This window comes from Tetrao urogallus, assembly GCF_951394365.1.
Source record: "Tetrao urogallus genome assembly, chromosome: 8".
Taxonomy (NCBI): Eukaryota; Metazoa; Chordata; class Aves; order Galliformes; family Phasianidae; genus Tetrao; species Tetrao urogallus.
Window position 1 is genome coordinate 29,537,827 of NC_136821.1, and position 20,388 is coordinate 29,558,214.

The window sequence follows — 20,388 nt, forward strand, 5'->3', positions numbered from 1 at the left end:
CCAATCCCTGAAACTCTAAATGAGTGTGCAGTAGGTGGGTGAGATAGATGGTAGGGATGAAGCTGGGTGGTTTCCTAGTAGCAGCGAATTCAAGAAAAGAAGCATTTGCACTGTTACAGACCAGTAAGTGATGTATCAGTCCCTAAGTAGCTTTCCAGCAATGCTTTGGCTAGAGCTCCTTTTGTCAGAGCTTATCCAGAGTCATTGTTCAGTGCAGACCAACGAACGCTTTGGTATTTCAGAACGTGAGTGATAAATGTCTTCACCTATTGCAAGACAGGTGATACATTGGACCTCTGGGGTTTCTGTTTCTTTTAACTTACAGCAAGCCTCCTCAAGGACCCTCAACAGCTCAAGTTCAGGTCAGAAACTGTAATGGCCTTGGAGACAAAGATGTTCCAGCTGTTTTTCTTGTAAGGGACTCCACTGAGTCAGAGCCGCTTAATTTGGTCATCTTAATTTGCTGGTATCTTATTGGAACTCAGATATGTTGCAAATTGAGCTTTGTAGCTTTCAGGTTCGTTAACACTGAAATCAGGATGGTCTCAGAGATGCTAGCATAGATGTCAGATACTTGTATGACAACTCCTTTGCATTTTTGTACTCGCTCTCCCACGCCGGCCTATCCTGTCTCCTTTTCAGGTCGGTTCCCAAGCACCAGTCCCCTCCTTCTCTTTGTACATAGGGCTTATTTATAGATATACACTGACTCATTTTTCTGCATTACCACCTACCCATTTTCTTCCCTTCTTCCTCTTCCTTCAGCTTGATTTGTAGCAGCGTCTCCTCCACCTCCAGCCTCATTGATATGCTGAGATAGGCAGTGCTGTGTGCACATGACTCGTTAAGTTAATCTTCCCCTTTTCAGTTTTTTTCCCGTCATTCCATCTGGGGAAGCAACGTGTTGCCCTGTGCACACCTCTTGGCTTGGTCTGAGCAAACACATTCTGATATAGAAGACGGAGCTTGAAACCAAGCAAAGGAGAAAAGACCCAGTTCAAGGGTAAAGCCAGCAGGCATGCATTAAGGGAAGAAAGGAGTCCTGTTAGGAATTGCTGCACATCTGAGACCTATATCATGATGTAACTAAACAGGCATAGCTGGGTTCTTTATCTGCTGAAAAGATGCTACTTGTCAGCTTTACCAGAATTGGTTCTTTCTTAACTATTTTCTCTCTCAAAAATGGTCAACATCAGCATCAAGGAGAACAATAGAACCAATGCTTTTAAGTCTCAATTCCACATCGCCCTGCTCGTACAGCAATCACATGTTTTCCAGCTTAACTGGGCTAAATGGGTCACTGCTGTATCAGCTGGTGTCTGGAGAGGGATGAAGAGTAATTGAGAGCCAGAAAAAATGTTGATGTTGATGACTGGAAAGCTGCCATTCCAGTCTGTGGGTAAGGAGTCTAATGTCTGCAATGAAAATAATGCAAAGAGGCAAGTCTTCCATCTGCCACTTCTCAGTAGAGTGGTAAAAATGTCCTAATTGACTGGAAATGTCTTTTATACTGTGAATAATAAAGAGGTTTTAGTTGGGTTTGCAGGAGAAGGAGGCACGTTTAGATTAATGAGCTGAAGATCAGCAACCATAAAATGTAGCTTCTTTCCTCAACAGACCTCAAAGCTTTGAAGCTAAGTACTGTTTTATTAACCAGATTTTTGTCCTTCTCCCCACCTCCTCTACTGTTTACTGGCACGCTGTTAATTGAAGGATAGTCATGAGAGCCAGATTTACAGCATTTGTTTGTATGCTTTAGGCAGATCCTGTCTGTTGCGTAATATTTATAGCCTGTAGCTCTGTCAGAAGAAGGAAGACTTCCAGGCTTTCTGTCTGCAGAGCAGGGTAGGGCTGAATTACTGCACTGTCTGCTGATCCCATACAAGAAGCCTGTACAGACCTGGGTTTGATATCTTTTGTGTCATTTCCCCTCTCCCCGGGATTTTCTTCTTGTTATATTGCAGATAGTCATAAAACAAATTCAAGGTTTGTGGCTAACCTTGACAGTATTACCTTGCTATTCTATCAAAGCTTAAATGTTACACCATAGTAATATCAGCTGCAGCATCAGTAACATCTAAGAGCAATTCAGACTGTATATGTATAAATATATCCTCCAAAAAAGAATGTAATTGCTTGTAACAGTCGCCTCCACCTCTAAAAATATGTTAGGAAATGTCTTTCAAACTGCGCTGGATTCTGTAGCTGGCAGTGGTTGGATCAGAAGTGATGGGACCTGAAGAGTTCTCGGCCTCCCAGAGGTTCTGGCCTGCTTCCCAGAGACTTTGGTGTAAAGTCTGTGCAGGTCACTTCACTGAGGATGAGAGCATGGTGGCAGGGAGCAGGAGGACTGGGCAGCCTGTAGAGGAGAGCTCAGGCAAGAGTGCCATCCCACAAAGTTTGAAATGCAAAAGAAGGATTTTCAAATGCATCTAAGTTGAAGAGTACGGAAATAATTGTTCATGTCTTCCCCAGACTATCAATAAGATGTCGCCTACGTCCCTAAAGCTGACTCTCAGACAACTCAGAGAAGGTGCTTCCTTGAGTTTACAAGACGTGTTCACAATGGAGTACAGACTGAGCCAGGCGTGCATGGTAAGCAGGAAGCAGACAGCTGTTTCTGCAGCCAGGGTTGGGGCAGATCTGTCAGAGACGAGTTTTACATAGGTTACACCAAAGGCTCACATTTATTTCCAGCATGTTACTTTAAAATAACGTTTTTTTTGCATGTTGTTAAATGAATCAGATGTATGTGAGAATGTGGTGTATCCAATTCTGATACATTTGATGCCTGCTGGTATCTTCACCTGATACAATACCTAATGGTATTGTTGCTCCATTACCAGTATAGCGTCCTTAGAGATTTAAATGTTAAGTTCTCTCTTCATCAAAAAGAACTGGATATTTCCAGGATTCCTTTAACTGCAGTGTTCTAAGTGTGCAGAAGACATTCCTGAAGGTGAGCTTCTCTCTGAGGAACTCTTCGTCCTGCACATTCACCATACAGACCTTTTCAGGAACACCCACAAGCTGCAGTGGATGAAAGCTGCTTGCTTAATAAGGGATGGATGTTAGGAGTTCTGGCTGTGTTCAAGCAGATGTTGTAACTTCTTAATGAAGAAAGTATGACTAGGAAATAATAGTACAAGTAGAAATTAACTGAATCCTGAGAACTTGCATCACAGAAGTGGGAAAAGGAAAGAGGGGATCAGTAGTTTATCCTGTTACAGCTTGGTCCTTTGTCTTTCAGAGAGGCCATGACTTCTATGAAGGGGTTCGAGCAGGTAAGTGCACATGCCAAAGGTTTCCCAAGCTAAACAATCTACCACCTCACTGTTGTGTTAACCTCTGGAAATGAAGTGTATGCAGCAGCAGCCCAACAACACTTGCCAGCTTGCTTTATTTTGGCTCTGCTTGGTCAAAAGGTTTCTCTCGGTACAAACTAACAGCTACAGTGTTTCCTCTGTGATCTCACTGTCCTTAAGGTTTGTATCCACCGACTAACACAGCGCTGTGAGAAGGTTTCAGGAGGGCATTGGGCAAGTTCTAAGCATATTTAATGCCAGGACTAGTGATTGCTAAGCTGGTCCCTTCTGTGCCAAGTGGTAGTGCTGCTACACAGCTGGCTCAGCCAGCTCTAGTGTGGTTTAAGAAAGGAAGACTGAAAGTCAATAACAAGTATTTGCATAGAATACAGTTACAACAGAGATTACTTTTGGCAGTGTCAAAAATTCCTCTCAGTGAAGGTGTCTCACTGCAATAAAATCACGTCTGTTAAATAATTCAGCGTTTTACAGCAGTGTTCAAGATAGGTAGCAGTAAGAGCAGAGCAGCAGTTCAGCAGGTTCATTCAGGGGACAGATGCCCTTGATTCTGCTGCTGATTCAACGTGCAGTTTGTCAAACCCAATGTCACATCTGTTAGAAACTGCAGGAATTATTTATGTACTATTCAGCACGAGATGAAACAAAACAAAAGCATTTTCTTCTCCAAGGAGCTTACAGTGCAAGACATTTGTATAACACTTTGGGAATAAGAGGTGGGAACCTGGCTTTTAGTTTTCACACAGTTATGCACTCAAGTATGTACTGTCACCTCCTCCTCACTCTTTATATTTGTCTTTAAAATCTACTTGCATAGCGAAGGTTAGTTTGAGTATTTCTTGTCAGTAATGCTGTATTAAAGACAGCCTAGGGATGAGAGATTCAAAGGTTTGCACGACACAGGACAACCTTCTTTTATTAATTAGTCTTTAGCACTCATTAACGGAGACTCCTTTTAGGATTTTACCACACGTTGAGAAGTATGTACTTTTCATTGTGTAATGGGGTTAATGATATCTTCAGGAGAGAATATTCCTACAGTATATTCTGAATTCACCATATAGGTTTTCACAGCTGCTGAAATGAAGTAATTTTGGAAGATACAAACCTCAAAGGCTGGGAGTTGGATGAACACCAGACCAACTCCTGATTTGTAACTCACAGTGCCATTAAACCATCTGGGGACAGGCAGAGGACAAAAGGAGATTGCTTCTCACCGTGCAGACGTAAATCCCACACAGGGCTGTAAAGAAAGCAGCTGCAGAAGCAGTGGTTGGGCACCTTTCCTTCTGACGTGGGATGACGAAGCAAAGGCATAACTGTGTCAGAAATGGGGAAGGAGAACAGATTCAGCTGTGCTGAGCGGATGGCTTAGAATAAGCACCTGAAGCACTTCTGAACTTGTTGTATATACGTTCTCAGATTTGTCTTACATTTGTGGCTTTTTTTAGTAAGATCTTGTTTAAGAGTCAAGGAGAATCTGTCATTTTTGCAGCTGGGTCTGATCTCATAAAAATCATTATCCAACAAGGTGCCAAGCACCCCATCTTTGATTTGCAAGTGACTTTGCTGTGCACTTCACAGGATCAAGCAGATTGAGTGAAAATGAATTTATGTATTTGTTCTTTGAATTCCAAGCACTTCAGAGCCAACTGTTGACCCCCGCAGAAGAATTTACCCACAAAGTGAACTTAAAATACAGTTATCAGATTTTAGTTTTTGAAGATGGTCTTTCAGCAACTGTGGCCATAGGTCATGTTTTAATAACAGCTTTTACCTACTTCAAGCCTTGTTTTTAAACAAAATACTTCCCTAGCATATGTAGTAAAAGCTGACACAAAGGTTTTTAAACCTACTCTGATCTGAGGTCAGAAGTGTTTTTCTCTTTTAGCCCAATTTCCTTCCAGACAGACTGAGAACCTGCTGCAAACCATCTCTGCATTTATGTTTCTTGTTTGTGCTACTGAAGAAAAGCCAAAACCTTAGAGCATTTAATACATGGGTCGTGCTTCATCCGTAGGGCATGGGATATTCCCACGTAGCAGTAAATGTGGTCTTCGAACACTTCAGGTGTCTGTAGCTCCTCTCAATTTACATAAATTAAGGAACGCACAGCTCTGGGTGACTGCTAAGGACACAGAGTTCTTTCTTCATCAAAAGGACAGGCACTTTTGGAGTCAGTAACTGAACACATTCAGGTGACTACAGCCTCAGCAGTTTGGAGGGACCAAAATGTGTGAAGTTACCCTCCACTCAAAGTGGAACTGTGAAGGCTTTACACAGTGCTGCTCTTGCAGAGATGGTATTTCTGCACACAGCAGCAGGGCGCTGCTTCTGCCCTGCAGTGCTGGCAGCTGCCAGCCTCATCCCTGTAGGGGGGAGCAGGCAGACAGTTTTCATAGCAGCTCATAGAATCTCAGGTGCTTAGAAATGTCAGTGCTTTGACTGCGCTGAGTGACCATAAGCAGTAGAAGACAACGTCTCGCAAACTCATTCTTATCTTTTTTCTTTTTCCTTAAAGACCACAGGAATAAATCCATAACCATAACACTGTGTTACTTTTATCTTAATGAGCTTCTCTCCACCTACCTCAGAAGTCCCCAGAATTCCTGTTCCATTCTCGTGCAGAAATCTCAAGCTGGAGAAGAACAGAATATAGAGAAGTTATTGCAGTGGAAGAGAGCGTTCACAACACTATTAGATAATAAGTACTTGAATTTAAGAAAGATGAAACATTTCATAGGAGGTACCATTAGGATCATTCAGTGTGACCAGCTGTCAGCCTGGCTGCTGACCCAAACAGATCATTCTGCCTGATTGCACAGTGCTGCCGTGTCAATGAGAATTACCAGCAGTGACTGGTGTCTCAGATCTGAAGCTGTAGCAGTGTGCAGTGGACTTTCCTCCTATTTCTCTCTAATGTGAAGCATCTCCAGTCAGCTTTGTCTTTTGTAGGGGACAGATGAGATGATTTCTGCCAGTCTGTGATTGCAAACTGAAGAAAATAATAAGTGCTATTCCAGTGCAACAAACATAATTGATTTGGGATGGTTTTGACCCAAACCAATCAATGGCTTCACATCACCACATGTGGAAAGGAAAGAAGTGTGAAACAGTGCAAAAAAGTGTGTAGAATTGTAACTTTTCAGTAAGAAACTAAATTAGTGGTAAAATAAAATCACACTGCTTCTAAAGAATTACCCACATCACTTCTACTGTATCTATGTAAAGAATTTCTAGTCGGTGCTTATTTGCGTCCAAGGAGCCCTCAGTCCTGAACTTGAGGAAGAATGCGGTCAGTGCTCCGATTCACAGCTCCTCCTTTCTTTGGTAGCTACAAGAAGAAAAGCCATGATGTTGGTATGTCCTCAGCCTCAGCAATCACTGCAAGTTGTCCTTTGAATGAGACTTACTTTCCTGGCGTTCTCTGTGTGGTGCTCAGTAGAGGGAGAAATGTTTCTTTGGCAGAACACAGCCTTACTGCCATGCCTTCTGCAGCTGTGACACAAGGAATGCATTATTAATCATGTACCTCATTGCACTTTCCCATGCAGATCGTTCATTGATGATTTTCGTTTTCAGTGGTGCATTTCCCAGCATACAGCGCCAACTATATATCTGCTACAGTTGTACAGATCCTCACAGTTACATCTATACAGCTCTGCAGCACTGTCAGTATTCACAAATAAATACTCCTGAATTTCCCACAGTGATACTGTGCTGTGCTACTTCCTCACTGATTATTTCAGTGATCAGTTTATCTCATCATTAATTAGCCATAGGAATCTCCTGTTCTCTACAAAGAGTCCAGTTTGGCACTGGAAATCCTAACAGTATTGGAGCAATTCTTCTGGGGTGGTCCAGCACTCCTTGTGGCCCTCAGCTCCCCCTCTGCACGGGTGACAACTCAGTAGAGTAGAAGGGTGCATTCCAACTGCTCTGTCTTTTGAGAAGCACACTGATTTCTGTCTGGTGTATCTCTGTAGATGTGGGTGCAAGCAGAACTCATCTCAGAGAATGTACTCACTGTTGTGTTTCTCTCCCCACTCCGCAGTGCTGATTGACAAGGACCAGTCCCCCCGCTGGAAGCCTGCTGCTCTGGAAGAAGTCAGCGATGAATTCGTGGACAATTGTTTCAAGCCTCTGGGAAACAACGATCTCAAGCTGTAGAGATCACATCTGTTGACATCTTACACATTTGCTTCATTTTATGGTACAAAAGCTAAGAACAGCATGACAAAGTATGACGAAGCTCCTAGCCAGCCTGACTTGTAACTATTTTTCACATTCAGTACCATTCTCTTTTGTTATGCAGCTGTAACGACAACATGATTACATCTCTGGTTAATAAGGGGAAAAATGACTTGAAGGCAAATAGTTATACTGACTGCTGTTAGACAGTGATTAATGTTCAGCTTTGGGCCTCAGCCATTGAGGGGAATCTTGCGGGGAGACAGCACGGCTCAGGGATGGGCTGCAGAGCAGGAGCTGAAGAGCCCATGGTATTCGTGGCTCTGTTGCTGGGCTGTTGAAGCAGGATTGGGCCTCTGATTCTTCTGTTTGCAATGAAATTAAGATATAAACATTAAAACAGTCAGAGCTATGAAGTTAAACGCCAGACATGCTAATTTCATGGTGTTAAGTGGTCTTTTAAATCAAAGGTCAGACTGACGTATGATTATTAGTCTGAGAGCAAGGAATTATTCTATTGATCTAACATTTGGTCTGTGTACAACATTGCCACGTGATGCAGACGTTGTTTCAAATGTCATAATAGTGTCAGAGCCTCGAGCACATTTCTTTCCTCTTCTAAAATCTATTTTGTAAAAATGCCATTGATTGAATTGCATAATGAGCTTCTCACGATTCCAAGCATTGTTGGAGCTTTTCCTGCTCTCCCAGTGGCAAAGAAGTCACTGTCTCCAGCCTCCTCTGCCTGCCAAGGAGCACGTTGACTGCTGGTGGTCCAGCGATTCCAAAGGCAGCGGCCCTGATGCTCACGTGGCTGCAGTGTGGCTGCGCCACGCCGGCTGGCTTCATTTCTCCTTGTGCCCAGCAGCATCCTGAGCTGGAGCCATCCCTGACTGCTGGGTGGGAAACTTGGGACAGGTAGGAGGAATGCAGCAGGATGCATTGGTGATACAGAATAGTGGCAAACAGAGTGCCTGCTGCTACACAGACCCTGAAGTTCTTTTACACAACAAATCCTCACAAGTATGTCTGTGGGGATCAACATTTAAACATTCATCAAAAAAACACCCAGTGTTCATTAAAGGTCACTGAATTCTGTTGCTAACAGCATTTAAAGTTCTGTGATACAACCAGAGCCCCTTGATACTACTACCAACTCTAGGGAGGGGGCAAGACTTATTTTTCTATTGTGTATGCAAAGCACAGCTACAGATCTTTGTTCGGTATGAAGGCTGCACACTTTTATATACTCAAGCAAATTGTACGTCAGTACCTCTTCTGACTTGTTCCCACAGTTAGAGACAGGTTACAAATGCACAATTTGGGAAGAGGAACCACTGACATTAAGGAAAGAACACTTCTGCTCAATACCATCAGTTATCAGCACTGGGAATTAAAATCAGAGCCATGGAATGGTTACAGAGCTCCCAGCGTTTGGCAGCTTCTGTTACCAGCAGCACTGGTGAGTGCTGGCTGAGGGCTCTTTCCTTCCTAATGCTGTTGCCTGGAAACAAAGTTCAGGAAATTCAAGCATCAAGGTGAACTGCTAAATTGACTATCAGAGAATTAAAGGTGAGCAAAATGAAGAAAAATGGCACTTTGCTTTGTCACTAGAATCTGGAAAGTAAAATTAGGAACGTTTCAGCTGCCATGTAACATTAACTCTGTACGTATTTACAAGAGAGACCCTGGGTTTATTATTAAAAGTGACCGAGAGGCTTTGTTAACACCTTCCGGATAACTATTAAAACATGACTCAAATTTCTCACTTACTGGTGCTGTAAGAAATGCAGACCTTCCTCTTGTTTTAAAATTGTGTTCTAGATCCTTCAACAACAACTATTCTTCATTTTAAAAAGAACTGGTCCATTCCATTATTCCTGTACAAATGCTACAACTGTCAGCTGCTGCATTCACGGCACAACACAGCGATCCCCGTGGTGCAGGGATTGTCCCTTCTGTGCCTGAGAGGCACCTGCAGTATTTTAGCTGCTGCTGAGCCAGGAAACAGTGATGTGCATGTCTGTGAGCTTCCGAACTTGATGTGAATCATCTGGAGCTCACAATAACAAGACCCTCCAACTTGTGCCTTTTTACCAAATAAAAGTCGTATAAACAGATGGTCATTTTAATTTTATTTGGTCCACAAGAAAATATTTTCCACAAAAAATATTGTAAAAATATATTGTAGTATGTTTTATTTGAGAATACGGATGTGTTGTACTACAGAAAGGTCAGTGGTACAAAGTTGTGCTGCAGTTAGTGTGCTCCAAACCATTCCTAGGAGGTTGTCAGTCACACACTACCCACTCAGACCCTGCGTGCGTTCCACAGAGAAAACACAAAGCACACAGACTGAACTCCCAAACAGAAGGATGTGTGTATTTCAGAGCACACCAGTCCCCTGCCAGAGTGCCCTTAGAATGCTAAATCGAAGAATTGGTGGCAACTTTGCACTAAGAGTGGCTTTTGAAGACTGCAGAATAGTTCCATCTAAAGGTAAGCAGACAGATGGAATTCCATTTAGGTGAAGAAGCCTTTATTATTACCCAGTTAGCATCAGACCTGTTAGCACAGCAGCACGGCCTTTCCAGTCACTGCCGCCTATGGCACGTGGACAGCCCAGTGGCCGGGCCCAGCCTGGCCAGTGCGAGTCAGCAGCAGCCGTGTGCTGAGCTACCAAGAAGTTCTTCTGACCATTCCTTCTGGACACACTTCCCTCAAGTGATTCAGTTTGTGTCAGAAAGTTTGCAAAACAGCCGAGCTCTCTCTCAATTCTCGTGTGAGAGTAAGCTGAAAACACTGGAATGGTCCTCCTTCTGCTGCTTACCATTGCTTCAGAGTTGTACTCGTATCAGTCACGAGGACTGTGTGTACCTTTTAAAAATAGTAGCCGTGTTTGCCAGTATGGAAAGCAGTTTCCTTCTGCAAAATGAAAACATGAAATGGAAAGCACTTGGATGCAGGAAAAAACGACATGGCTGATACACTGGCCTTAACAGAAGAAGGAGCAAATGGGTGCTAAAAAAACACAAGCTTCCTAAGAGGCATTCACTTTGCCTCAGACGGCAGCAGAGCTGTAGGAGATCAGTTTGCTTCCTCCTCAACCCCAGAGAGCAGTGCAGTGCAGTAGAGGTCAGGCCCCAGAGAAGAGTGGGGCTGTGAGTTCTGCAGCACTGCTGACGAATGCAGCAGCCCGCTAGCCTAGGGCCCAGGCTCACTCACAGCACTGTGTTCCGCTCAGGCCTGAGGCTCCCACAGCTCAGCTGTGCCTCAGTGCACGTGGCTCTACCCGTGGGGATGTGCTCAGCCTGCGGGAGCAGAAGGAGGGCAAAGGCCAGCAGTTCTGAGGGCGTGATGCTGGATTGCAAGCTCAGCGCAATGCAGCCGTAGACCCATGAAATCAATACAGCCCCCGACCAAAAAAAAAAACAGAAAAATAAAAAAAAAGCAAAGCAAACAGCTTTGGCCTGAACGCAGCAATTAGATGTAATTAAACTCTTACTGCAACATTTTAGAGAACAGCCTTCATGCATTTGCAAAAGCCAGAGCATCTGTTAACTTAATTACAATGCACTATTCATCAATACCGTAATGTTTCTCATCGGTTCTGTTAAGAGTGGAAGTTGAATAGGATCATAATCCATATGGTTCCCTGAATACTATTTGGTTTTATAAAACGCTTCTCACCGCCTTCGTCATTTTGTGGTTTGTAGGCCTGCTCGGGACAGAGAATCAAAGTGAAGGTTACAACAGCAGCTGCCTTTGCTCCATAGAGGTCCTGCTTTCGCTTCCGCAGAACACAGACAAGTTTGCCAAGCATACCATTCTCGTCACCTACAAACAGGCCATGTATTTTTTATGCAGTACATAAATATAATCCATGCTTTGTTCTTGAGCATCTCTGGGGCCCCTGTGGCAGCGCTCCTACAGTTGCAAGGCAGTTGCATTCTTCCCATTTTCTTTTTTAACACTGATTTCTGATCACTCAACACATACAAAGACAGACAACACTCATCATACGGCTGATAACGAACAACACTTGATTAATAGGTTCTACTGTATTCCACAGGGTTTCCTAGCAATATAGATCAAAAGGCAATTTTTTCCAGCATCTCCTTGCAAACACATTCAGAGGAGCACTCTGCTCGATCACAGCTGACTTTACTCAACTTGCACCAGCACCAAACACCAGCTGCTGGCAGACAGACGCTCGCTGAAGCCAGACCAGGCTCAGGGCACATCGCTCTCAATGAAAGGGATGTCGCTGTATTTGCTCTCTGTCACTGCCCACTGCTTCACTGCCTGATCGACAATCTCATGGGAGAGGCGGTGTGCGTAGTCCAGCACTATGGCGCTCGATGGACCTTTCTCATCCACCATCCCTGCTATCAGTGACGATTTCTCCCCGCTGCACCCTTCTTCACCTTCCCTGCTCCCTTCCACACGGATAGCGTTTGATCCCGCAAAGGCATCTTTGGACTTGATGCATCCCATGGTACATTTGAAAACCCAGCTGCAAAATTCAGTTCAACAGCATGTTTTCATAACCTGGAAGCGGCTCCTTCCTTTGTTGCACAGCGTTGCTGCTTCTTGCCAGGGGTTGCACTGTCTCCACCAGTGCTTCTTTACTTCTGGAGAAATCTGTCAAAACAGTGTTTCACAGAAATGCGGTAAATAGTTCACCATTCTCAGTGAGCTCAAAGGGGAGCTAAACTGGTTGCAGAAGCTGTAAAACCAACTCCAATAAATCTGTGCACGGTGCATCTAAACTGTGTTTTATCAGTAACACCCATCTACTACAGTCATCAGGCAGAGTCCAACTTGAATTCAAGCTTCCCTGGAATTCAGTCCCCAGGGAGTGACAAGAGCTGTAAGCCATCTATAAGAGTCTGTCTGCAATATAACTGTACAGGTCCCGGGAATTGGAAGAAACAGATGAGACAGTGCTGCTTTCCTCAGTCTGTACACAAATACCATTTAAACTGCAGTGACTGCTGCTGCTGCTAAGAAAGTAAAACAAAGAAGAGCCTCACGCAGACAAAAGCAGCAGGTAACCATCACCTGACAGGACTCGAGTTACATAAACGCCAGATCTGCTCACCTTGCCAGAACAAGCGCTGTAAGAAGCACACGCTGACATGACCTCCAGGTCTGCTTCACAAGAACGTGCCAGCAGAAAGCTCTACCTTTTTCCCCACACCTGAGCGGGTCCTTTAGTCAAACTGATTGAGAATGTGAACTGCTGAGCCCCACATTCCGCTACATGCAGCTTTGTTACTAACCTACAGAGCAGTTTCTCAGGCTCTTTGCTCTAGAGGGGCACAGCAGAACTGTACGATCTGCCTGACGTTGCTTGGCATGAGCTTACCACTCCCCAGAGTTAGTAGACTGCCAGCCAAAATAAAGACTGTGCTGCACAGAAACCAACTGTTCCCTATGCTTTCACCCAATGACGTCGTACTGAGGTCAGCCAAAGTTAAACATTTTTTTGTAAATAGCCTTTGAAAACATAATTACGGCAAAGATATTAAGCTTTGTTTATTTCCTTTATATATTGAGGGAAACAGGGGCTCCAATCCAGTAACCTGATGCCAGGCAAATACTGAGAGAGGAAATCCCATTTGCAGGCAGGTGACCACAAAATGGCTTAGGTTGGAAGAAGCCTCAAAGATCATCTAGCTCCAACCCTCTGTCATGGGCAGGGCTGCTAATCATCAGATCAGGCTGCTCATCCAGGGCCCCATCCAACCTGGCCTTGAGTACCTCTGGAGATGGAGCCTTCTCTGTTCAAGGCCCACAGGTAGGACAGCACTGCCCCAGCCCAGCAGCTGGCATGTGTGAGTCAGGCTCATGGTGACAAGCTTCTGCCCTCCTGTAGGAGAGGACATTCGTGAGAATGCCCCTACCTCTAGAAGGCAGCTGTGACTGGCAGCCCCAAGCACCACAGTGGTGGTTGGTGCTCCTGGAGGAAAGTCAGACCTGTGGGGCTTCTGAAGCCACAAAACATTTTCATACCTTTCACTTGGTATCAGAACCTCTCAGCATTTTAAAGAAACATCTGTAAATCACTTAAATCAATGCAGTGTTTATTTTGACCATAATGACATGATGCAGCAGGTGCCAGTGTGCTTTAAGACTAAGCAATGTAGCCATCGGGCCTGTGACATAGACCCTGCCTCCAGCATTGCTAGTTTGACCCAACACAGAAGATAGTTAAACTGTCATTGAGGTTTATATTGTGAGAACTTGTTATTAAATGAGTAAAAGAAAGGATTCTCTTAAGTGCACAAGAAACTGAATATATTTTCCTGTGGAGGTTTATGAAAATCCACGAGGCTCATACCCATGTCTTTCAGCCACGTGCATTGATGCAACTTATAATGCTGGCAGAACGTGCTTACAGACCAGAGGCCAAGGAGATGTCTGAAAGCCATTCAGACTCTGAATAATTCAAAACCTCTAAATAGTTTTGTCTCATACCTTTCTAATTTCAATATTTATCATTAATAAAACATAAATAAAATAATTTCCACTTGCACTTCTCAAACTCTACAGAGCTCAGAGCATCTCATCTGGTAAAGAATCACTGGACAGCACTGCTGATCCCTGAGCTGCAACCTTTATCCAGACCAAGGAATACAGAGGCTTCTCCCACAGTGCACAGATACCCTGCCTAATCCCTTCTCATTATACTTTGCTGGTGACAGTCAGAAGTTTCAGATTAGATCTCATGACACCCCTGGATGTCAGAACCATATTATGAACATTAGTCAGAACCATAAATACTATAAATTTAAACCTCAGCTTCCCCTCTCCATAGTTGGAGTGCTGTCCAAATACTCTATGCCAACGGTGATATATTAGCATATTTTTGTCCCTTTCATCTCTCACATTTTGTCTAATGACTATCTGAATTTGGCTTTTTATCTATGGTTATAATCCAATTCTTTTCTATGTAATCCTTTTTTCGGTGCTCTTTAGAGAAGGTCTGTTAAATATCAACCACTTCTTGTACTTTATCCTGGTGTTAAGGTGTGTCGGCCCTACAGCTGGAGATTTCCTTTCCCCTTTTTAAGCGACTCCAGCAAATGAGTTAGGGCCAGGTGGAAGATGGAGGGAATGTGAGTAAAAGGACAAGCATTTCCTAAAGCAGATATGGAGGGATTCTGTAGGCCAGGATCTTCCTCTCGAGGACTTCCCACCTTCTTACCTCCACCGTTTCATTGGGGCTAACTCAGATATGGGTGTGACTGTCTAACACGGAGAAAGGAGCAGGCTAGGAAACAGCAAGACATGCAAGACAACGAAATTGTTTCCTATTGAAGCAAAGTTATTGACCCTGGTTTCAATCGTATACTCCTGCTTGTTTCATTATTCATGGAGCGCAGTACTTTCTAAGTCAGCGCAGTAGGTTTTACTGTTTGTCTGCTCTACTCTAGTTAATAATTGTTGGCACATAAATGCTTGTAAATGAAGTTGTCCTCCATCTTCTGACTGATTTCCCATTTTTCTGACAGCCACTGCTTGCACATGTAGGATAAAGCACTGTTTAAATCCTCTCTGCCTATCTCATTTCCAGCGTTGTTCTGATAGGGATTTTAACGCGGCTGGCTGCCTCACAAAGCACACATCTTTGGGAGAGGTGAGTTCACGTTACTGCCAGCACGACGTTGCACTCAGGAACCGCACAAGGCAAAGCCGGCTGACCGGAGTCTGTTTCAGCACCCAAGCTCTCGCCTGTGGCTGGCTGTGTTTCAGAAAGCACTGCAGGGAAGGTTCCAGGCTCAAGCCAAAATCACTGTGGATACAGCTGCTTACCTGACCAGCTCTTGTGCTTAGCTCGAGGCAGAAGTTAGTGTGCTGCAACCTGTTTTGTTGTAGTTATCCAGGAGTTAAAGCAGCACCGCTGCAAATCTTAACAAAGATTCTCTTCTTAAGGATCAGTTTTATAATAAGTGAAATGCATTTTTCAGACAAACTAAACTAACGGGTTGCAGGCTGTGCTAAATTTCAGTGAAGCTATGATCAGTAAGGCCTTAAATACCTCATATTTAACTTCAATACTGCAAATGCCACATGTTGTTTTAAAAAGGGTCTTGAGGACACAGCCCTGGAATCTCAAGTACAAGTTCAGGTGTTGTTTCCCATTAGCTCCTACACGCTCACACACTGCGGTAATACAAAGAGGGAAAGTCCTGTGGGAGCCATGCTGTGCAGTTGAACTCACCTTGCATGCAAGGACCACGCTGCCTCTCTGCCAGCCTTCCTCAGTGCTTCCTGCCAAACCGAGCTCATTTCTAATCACTGAAGGAAAGAAAACAATGTTAGAAAGATGCCTGCCGTTTCCTATCATACCATACAACAAGGGAAAAACATTAATAGTACATACACAGTTTTATTTTGATAAAAATGTTCCATTATTGAAAACTTCAATCAGAAGTAATCACAAAAAGATAAGCATAAGCCATCCACCACTAAGAGTTTTGTTAACCTCCCTTCATACAATGAAGAGAGACATAAAAGGAAGTTTTTGTGGCTTGCAGCAGCTCAAGCTGTCACAGGCAAATAAGTCCCATCTCCTGTGTACGTGGTTTGCCTTTGGTTGGACCTCTGAAATATCTCCCTGAAGAGCAGTGCTACACTGCAAGGAATCACCCTCTCCAATGCTGTTTTATCAGTCAGCTGATTAAAAACAAGTCCTACTTTCGGAAACAGCTGGGCGTAGCTGCACCCAGTTGAGCACAGTGAGAGATTTCTGCTGCCAGAGAACTGGGCTCCTCACTTCCCAACGTCCCCATGTGACACCCTGTAACAGGGAGGCTCTTAGGTCTTTCTCCAGCACCCATGAGGAAGGAAGCTCTGTGTGCTACTTACCGAGGACCTGGCTGCTCTGAACAAATCATGCCCCTCGTCCCTAGCACAGCACAGACTGCTTCACGACTGGGACTCTGCAAAAAGAATCCAGACATAAAACACTGCACTTACAGAGTCAAAGTTCTGTAGTACCACAGAGTTAAAGGAATCCCTCAGTGCTGGCCCTGCAGAACTCTGCTCGCCTGTTCACCCACAGCGTTTGACTTTCTCAAAGGCAGAAGGATGACGCAGCACTTCAGACATCAGACTGAATGGCAGGCTGCAAGAATTTATGCCCGGTTCCCAACCCCAGGGCCACTGCGGGTGGGTGGCTCCCGTCCCCAAGGACAGGTCGGGCAGGGTGCGGGATGGGGCTGTGCCAGGCACCCAGTGCCCTGCCTGCTGCTGAGCTTAGAGCCCTCTTCTCTCTCCCCCTCTCCGGGTTTCTGCAAGGAGCCAGGCCTCTATCACCAGGCATAGAGGGACAACGGTCAGATCATCGCAGTGCTTTTAGCAAGGCATCTGTAGTACCCCGCTGTAACAAAACCCAGCAGGCATCTCTTGCTTCCTTGGACAGTTCAGACATAGCAGCCGCACAGTTTTCTGTGCTGATGGGAAAAAAAGGGAAGTTTAATGTTTATTATAAATGTTGCAGAATAGGGATAGAAATGCTGGGAAGTGTTCAACACAAGTTCTCCCTGTGACCAACAACAAAAAAAAATAGCAATGGGACTTCTAGAACTACCCAAAAGCACACACTGCAGAGACATCCAACAACTGCTTATGCATACCAGCTGGATGCACAGCTACACTTAGCAGAAGTTCTCAACCTTCCAAAAAATGGCATGCGATTGTTTTACTCCTTCTGAAGAGAACTGAAACATTAAATACAAAGGGAACCAAATCACCCTCTATTTCCAGCTGAGTGCCTTTTCCCAAACTCAGGTAGAAGCACAGCAGAGCATGCTGCTCAGACCACGGGGTGAGCTGAGCAGTGCTCACCCAGGAGGCAAACCTGCAGCACCTGGGCAGCCAGACTTCCGTGCTGCATCTCATGGCGGCAAAGTTCAGGTCCTCCATGAGATCCAGCAACGAGACAGGGCACACCCAGCCTGCTTTCCCTCTGCCCAGCAAGGCAGGACCTCGTGCTCTGGGACACGAGATGTGATGCTCGCTTATATTCTGCCCTCCTCCCTCGCGGTGCTTGCTGCTGGAAGAGATAAGCGCTGCAGGTTAGGAAGGGCTGGATGCTGGAGACAAGCCGCTGCTGAGCAGGATTAGCATGGCAGTGAAAGTTTTCTCCTTATCTCCCTTACGGTACTCGCTGGAATTTCAAAGCCTTCCCCCCTACTGTGGCTGGAACTGATTAACTCCAGCAGGCGTCTAAGCCGGTCTGCAGCTGAATGGGGCGACAGTGCAGGCTGGGGGAGCGCTTTCCTTCCTATCTCCCTTTTGAGAGCCAGGCGTGACCATCAGCTTATCCTAAACGGCTTTTCAGTAAGAGGATGGCTGATGGAGCAAGCAGAGGCAAAGGAAGGAACCGTTTGGTCAAAATAGCAGTAATTCAGAAAACAATAGTCAGGCAGCAAGTGCAGCTCTCGGCAGCCACAAGGTTAGGTTTCATCCAAGAAAAGCGTCGTTGGAGGTATGGAGTGCTGTGTGCATGGTAGCTCTGTCCTGAAAGGCTCACTTGCCATAGCACAGCAGCGGGTTGGGTTCAGCTGGGAGACAGCCTGAAGGTGAGGTGAGGAAGACGTTGAAAGCTTCTTACAGGCTCGCTTAATGTCGCTGCTTGCCCAAGCAGCTACAGAAGAAACGGCAGGAAGAACCTAAAGCTACTGAGCTTCCCAGGAGTCCCGCTTGCAGGAAGCCTGGCCAAAGCTGCGGGAACCCAACTGCCGGAGTCACAGAGGGGCGCCTCCTTCAGGGGAGAGAGTAGCCGATGGCTGCAGAGATCTGGAACTCCTCAAAAACCCAGACCCAAGTGCCAAATGATGCTCAAACGGGCGAATGGAGACACGACGCAGTAAATGGATGTTACGTTTTCAGCACGGGTGTAGAGCTGTTTCCTCGAGCAGCGTGCAAAGGAAAGCATGTTCGAGTCCCCTCTCAACAAAGCCCAGAGTACCGCGAGCGTCGGCAAAACCCCATACGCGTCAGCTGCCGCCCCAGAGCCGGTGGAGACACCGGAGAGGTGTCACCGGGAGGACACGCGTGGGGCGCTCGCCAAGAGCCCTGCGGGAAGGGCAAGACCCGGGGGGCCCGAGGAGGGGGCCGCCGTCAGGTACCTGCGGCAACACCAGGCTGCCGTGGGGTGGGTGAGCTCAACAGAAGGGCCGCTTTCCGATCCCACGCAGCGCGGCACGAGGCGACGCAGCCCCGCGCCCGCAGCCCCAGCAGCGAGGAGCCGAGCAGGCGGCCGGCAGGGCGGGGCGCGGCCGCATACCCCGCCGCCGTGGCATTCCCCGTAGCCCTCCCGCACCTGACAGCAAGGCAGAGCAGGGCAGGGCAGGGCCGGCTCGAAGAAGAGCCGCCGGCGAGGCGGGGGATCGCAGCGAGGTGGTCGGAGCGGCCGCAGGCTCGGAACGCCGCTTCGTTAACGGAGCGATACCAATCTCTATAGTTTCCGCTTTTTATTACTATATTTAGAAACCCGATTCCGACTCCCACCTCCCGAACCGCGAGGAAGCACGAGCTGCCGCTCAGCTCCCCGCGATTCCCGGCGCGGCTTACCGGGCACAGCCGCACCCCGCCGGGCGCTGGATCGGGGCAGCCCTCCCCGGCCGCTGGGGGCGAACCTCGCGGCTCCGGCAGCCCTCGCCCCGCCGCCGCCCGTCCCGGCTCCCTCCGCAGGAGCTCGGCGCTCCCCCCCGGCCCCGCTCTCAGCGCCCCGCGGCGCTCCGGGACCCGCCCGCAGCTCGGCGCCGGTCCGCCCCGCGCACACCCCACGGGCGCAGAGAGCGCCCCGCGGCCACCTGCCGGCGGGCGGCGGGCAGGGAGGCGGCGGCGCGGCCCCGCCCCTCGGTGGGTGCGGGTACCTCCCCGCCTCCGGCTCTGCCCGGCCCGGGATGAGCGCGGGGGAACGCGGCATCCGTGCGCGGCCGGGCCCGGTAGGGATGCGCGGGCTGGGGAGAGCCGGGTCTGATCGCACGCAGCCCCCAGCTCGGCCCGTCTCGGGCCGCGGGCTCTACCGCTTCACGCCCTCTCTGTTTCTCCCTGTGTTTTTAACCCGAGTACGTAAGCTGCGTTAAACGGGGCTGTATTAAGCCAGCGCTGAAGGACCTGGGGAGCCGGCAGCCCCCTTCAACCGGCCCGCAGCCACACGGTGCCCCTCCCTCCCCCCCAATTCCATCTGTGCCCGCAGCCACGCACCGACCCGACGTGTTGGAAACAGGTGCGTGGTCTGAACGCGGAGATTCTGAAGAGCTCACACAGGCAGCGACCGCAACCCCCAGTGGCCAAAGCTCCCACCCGGCACGGCCTGCCTGCCTGCCCTGAGCTGCGGGGTACGATAAGCAGAACGCAGAATGGGTGTTAGAACAGTTACACGTCTCCATGCAGCACAGGTTTTAGTCAATTAAAGGCGACAGCTCATAGAAACTTTTGTTTCAACATGTGCTAGCTGCTCATCTGCAAATTGAGACAAGATCTGGGAAATCTGTCTAGATCAAGCTCAGGAATGTTTCAAACAAAAGTTAATTCACAACTTGAGTATTGGTTGCTTGAGAAAACCCGTAGTATTTTCAATAAATTATGTCATACCACATCTCATTTAAATACTATTGAAAATCCCACATTTAGAAGACAAGCCGGTGTTGTAGGGAGGAACAGGGATGAAAAAGTTAACAAAAACCATTAAGTTAGAGCATATTGATGCTTTTGTCCTCTCTTTTCTGCTATGTAAGGCCTGAGACTGCTTCCCTCTCCCCTCTTCCCTCCCTTTCAGTCAGAAACCAAGGCCTGCCTGAAACAAACCTTGCCTCCATCATTTTTATATGATGGATTTTTATATGATGGA

At 46.7% G+C, this 20,388-nt stretch overlaps 2 protein-coding genes across 3 annotated transcripts in view; one reads left to right on the forward strand and one right to left on the reverse strand.

Moving 5' to 3' along the window:
* Positions 1 to 7,493, forward strand: part of HIBCH (3-hydroxyisobutyryl-CoA hydrolase) — a gene marked incomplete at both ends in the record, with an annotated part of 35,136 nt that extends 27,643 nt beyond the window's left edge. For both annotated transcript variants that reach the window (XM_079539110.1, XM_079539111.1), the window contains 3 exons: positions 2,476 to 2,595; positions 3,251 to 3,284; positions 7,378 to 7,493. In XM_079539110.1, the coding sequence (XP_079395236.1) occupies positions 2,476 to 2,595; positions 3,251 to 3,284; positions 7,378 to 7,493 (270 nt within the window). The remainder of the gene's footprint in view (positions 1 to 2,475; positions 2,596 to 3,250; positions 3,285 to 7,377) is intronic.
* Positions 7,494 to 11,747: 4,254 nt separating this feature from the next.
* LOC306949271 (small membrane A-kinase anchor protein) lies at positions 11,748 to 12,011 on the reverse strand (the record flags this gene model as incomplete). Its single annotated transcript, XM_079539125.1, has 1 exon — positions 11,748 to 12,011. One exon carries the CDS (start codon positions 12,009 to 12,011, stop codon positions 11,748 to 11,750), a length of 264 nt encoding a protein of 87 aa, XP_079395251.1.
* Between the last annotated feature and the right edge of the window lie 8,377 nt (positions 12,012 to 20,388).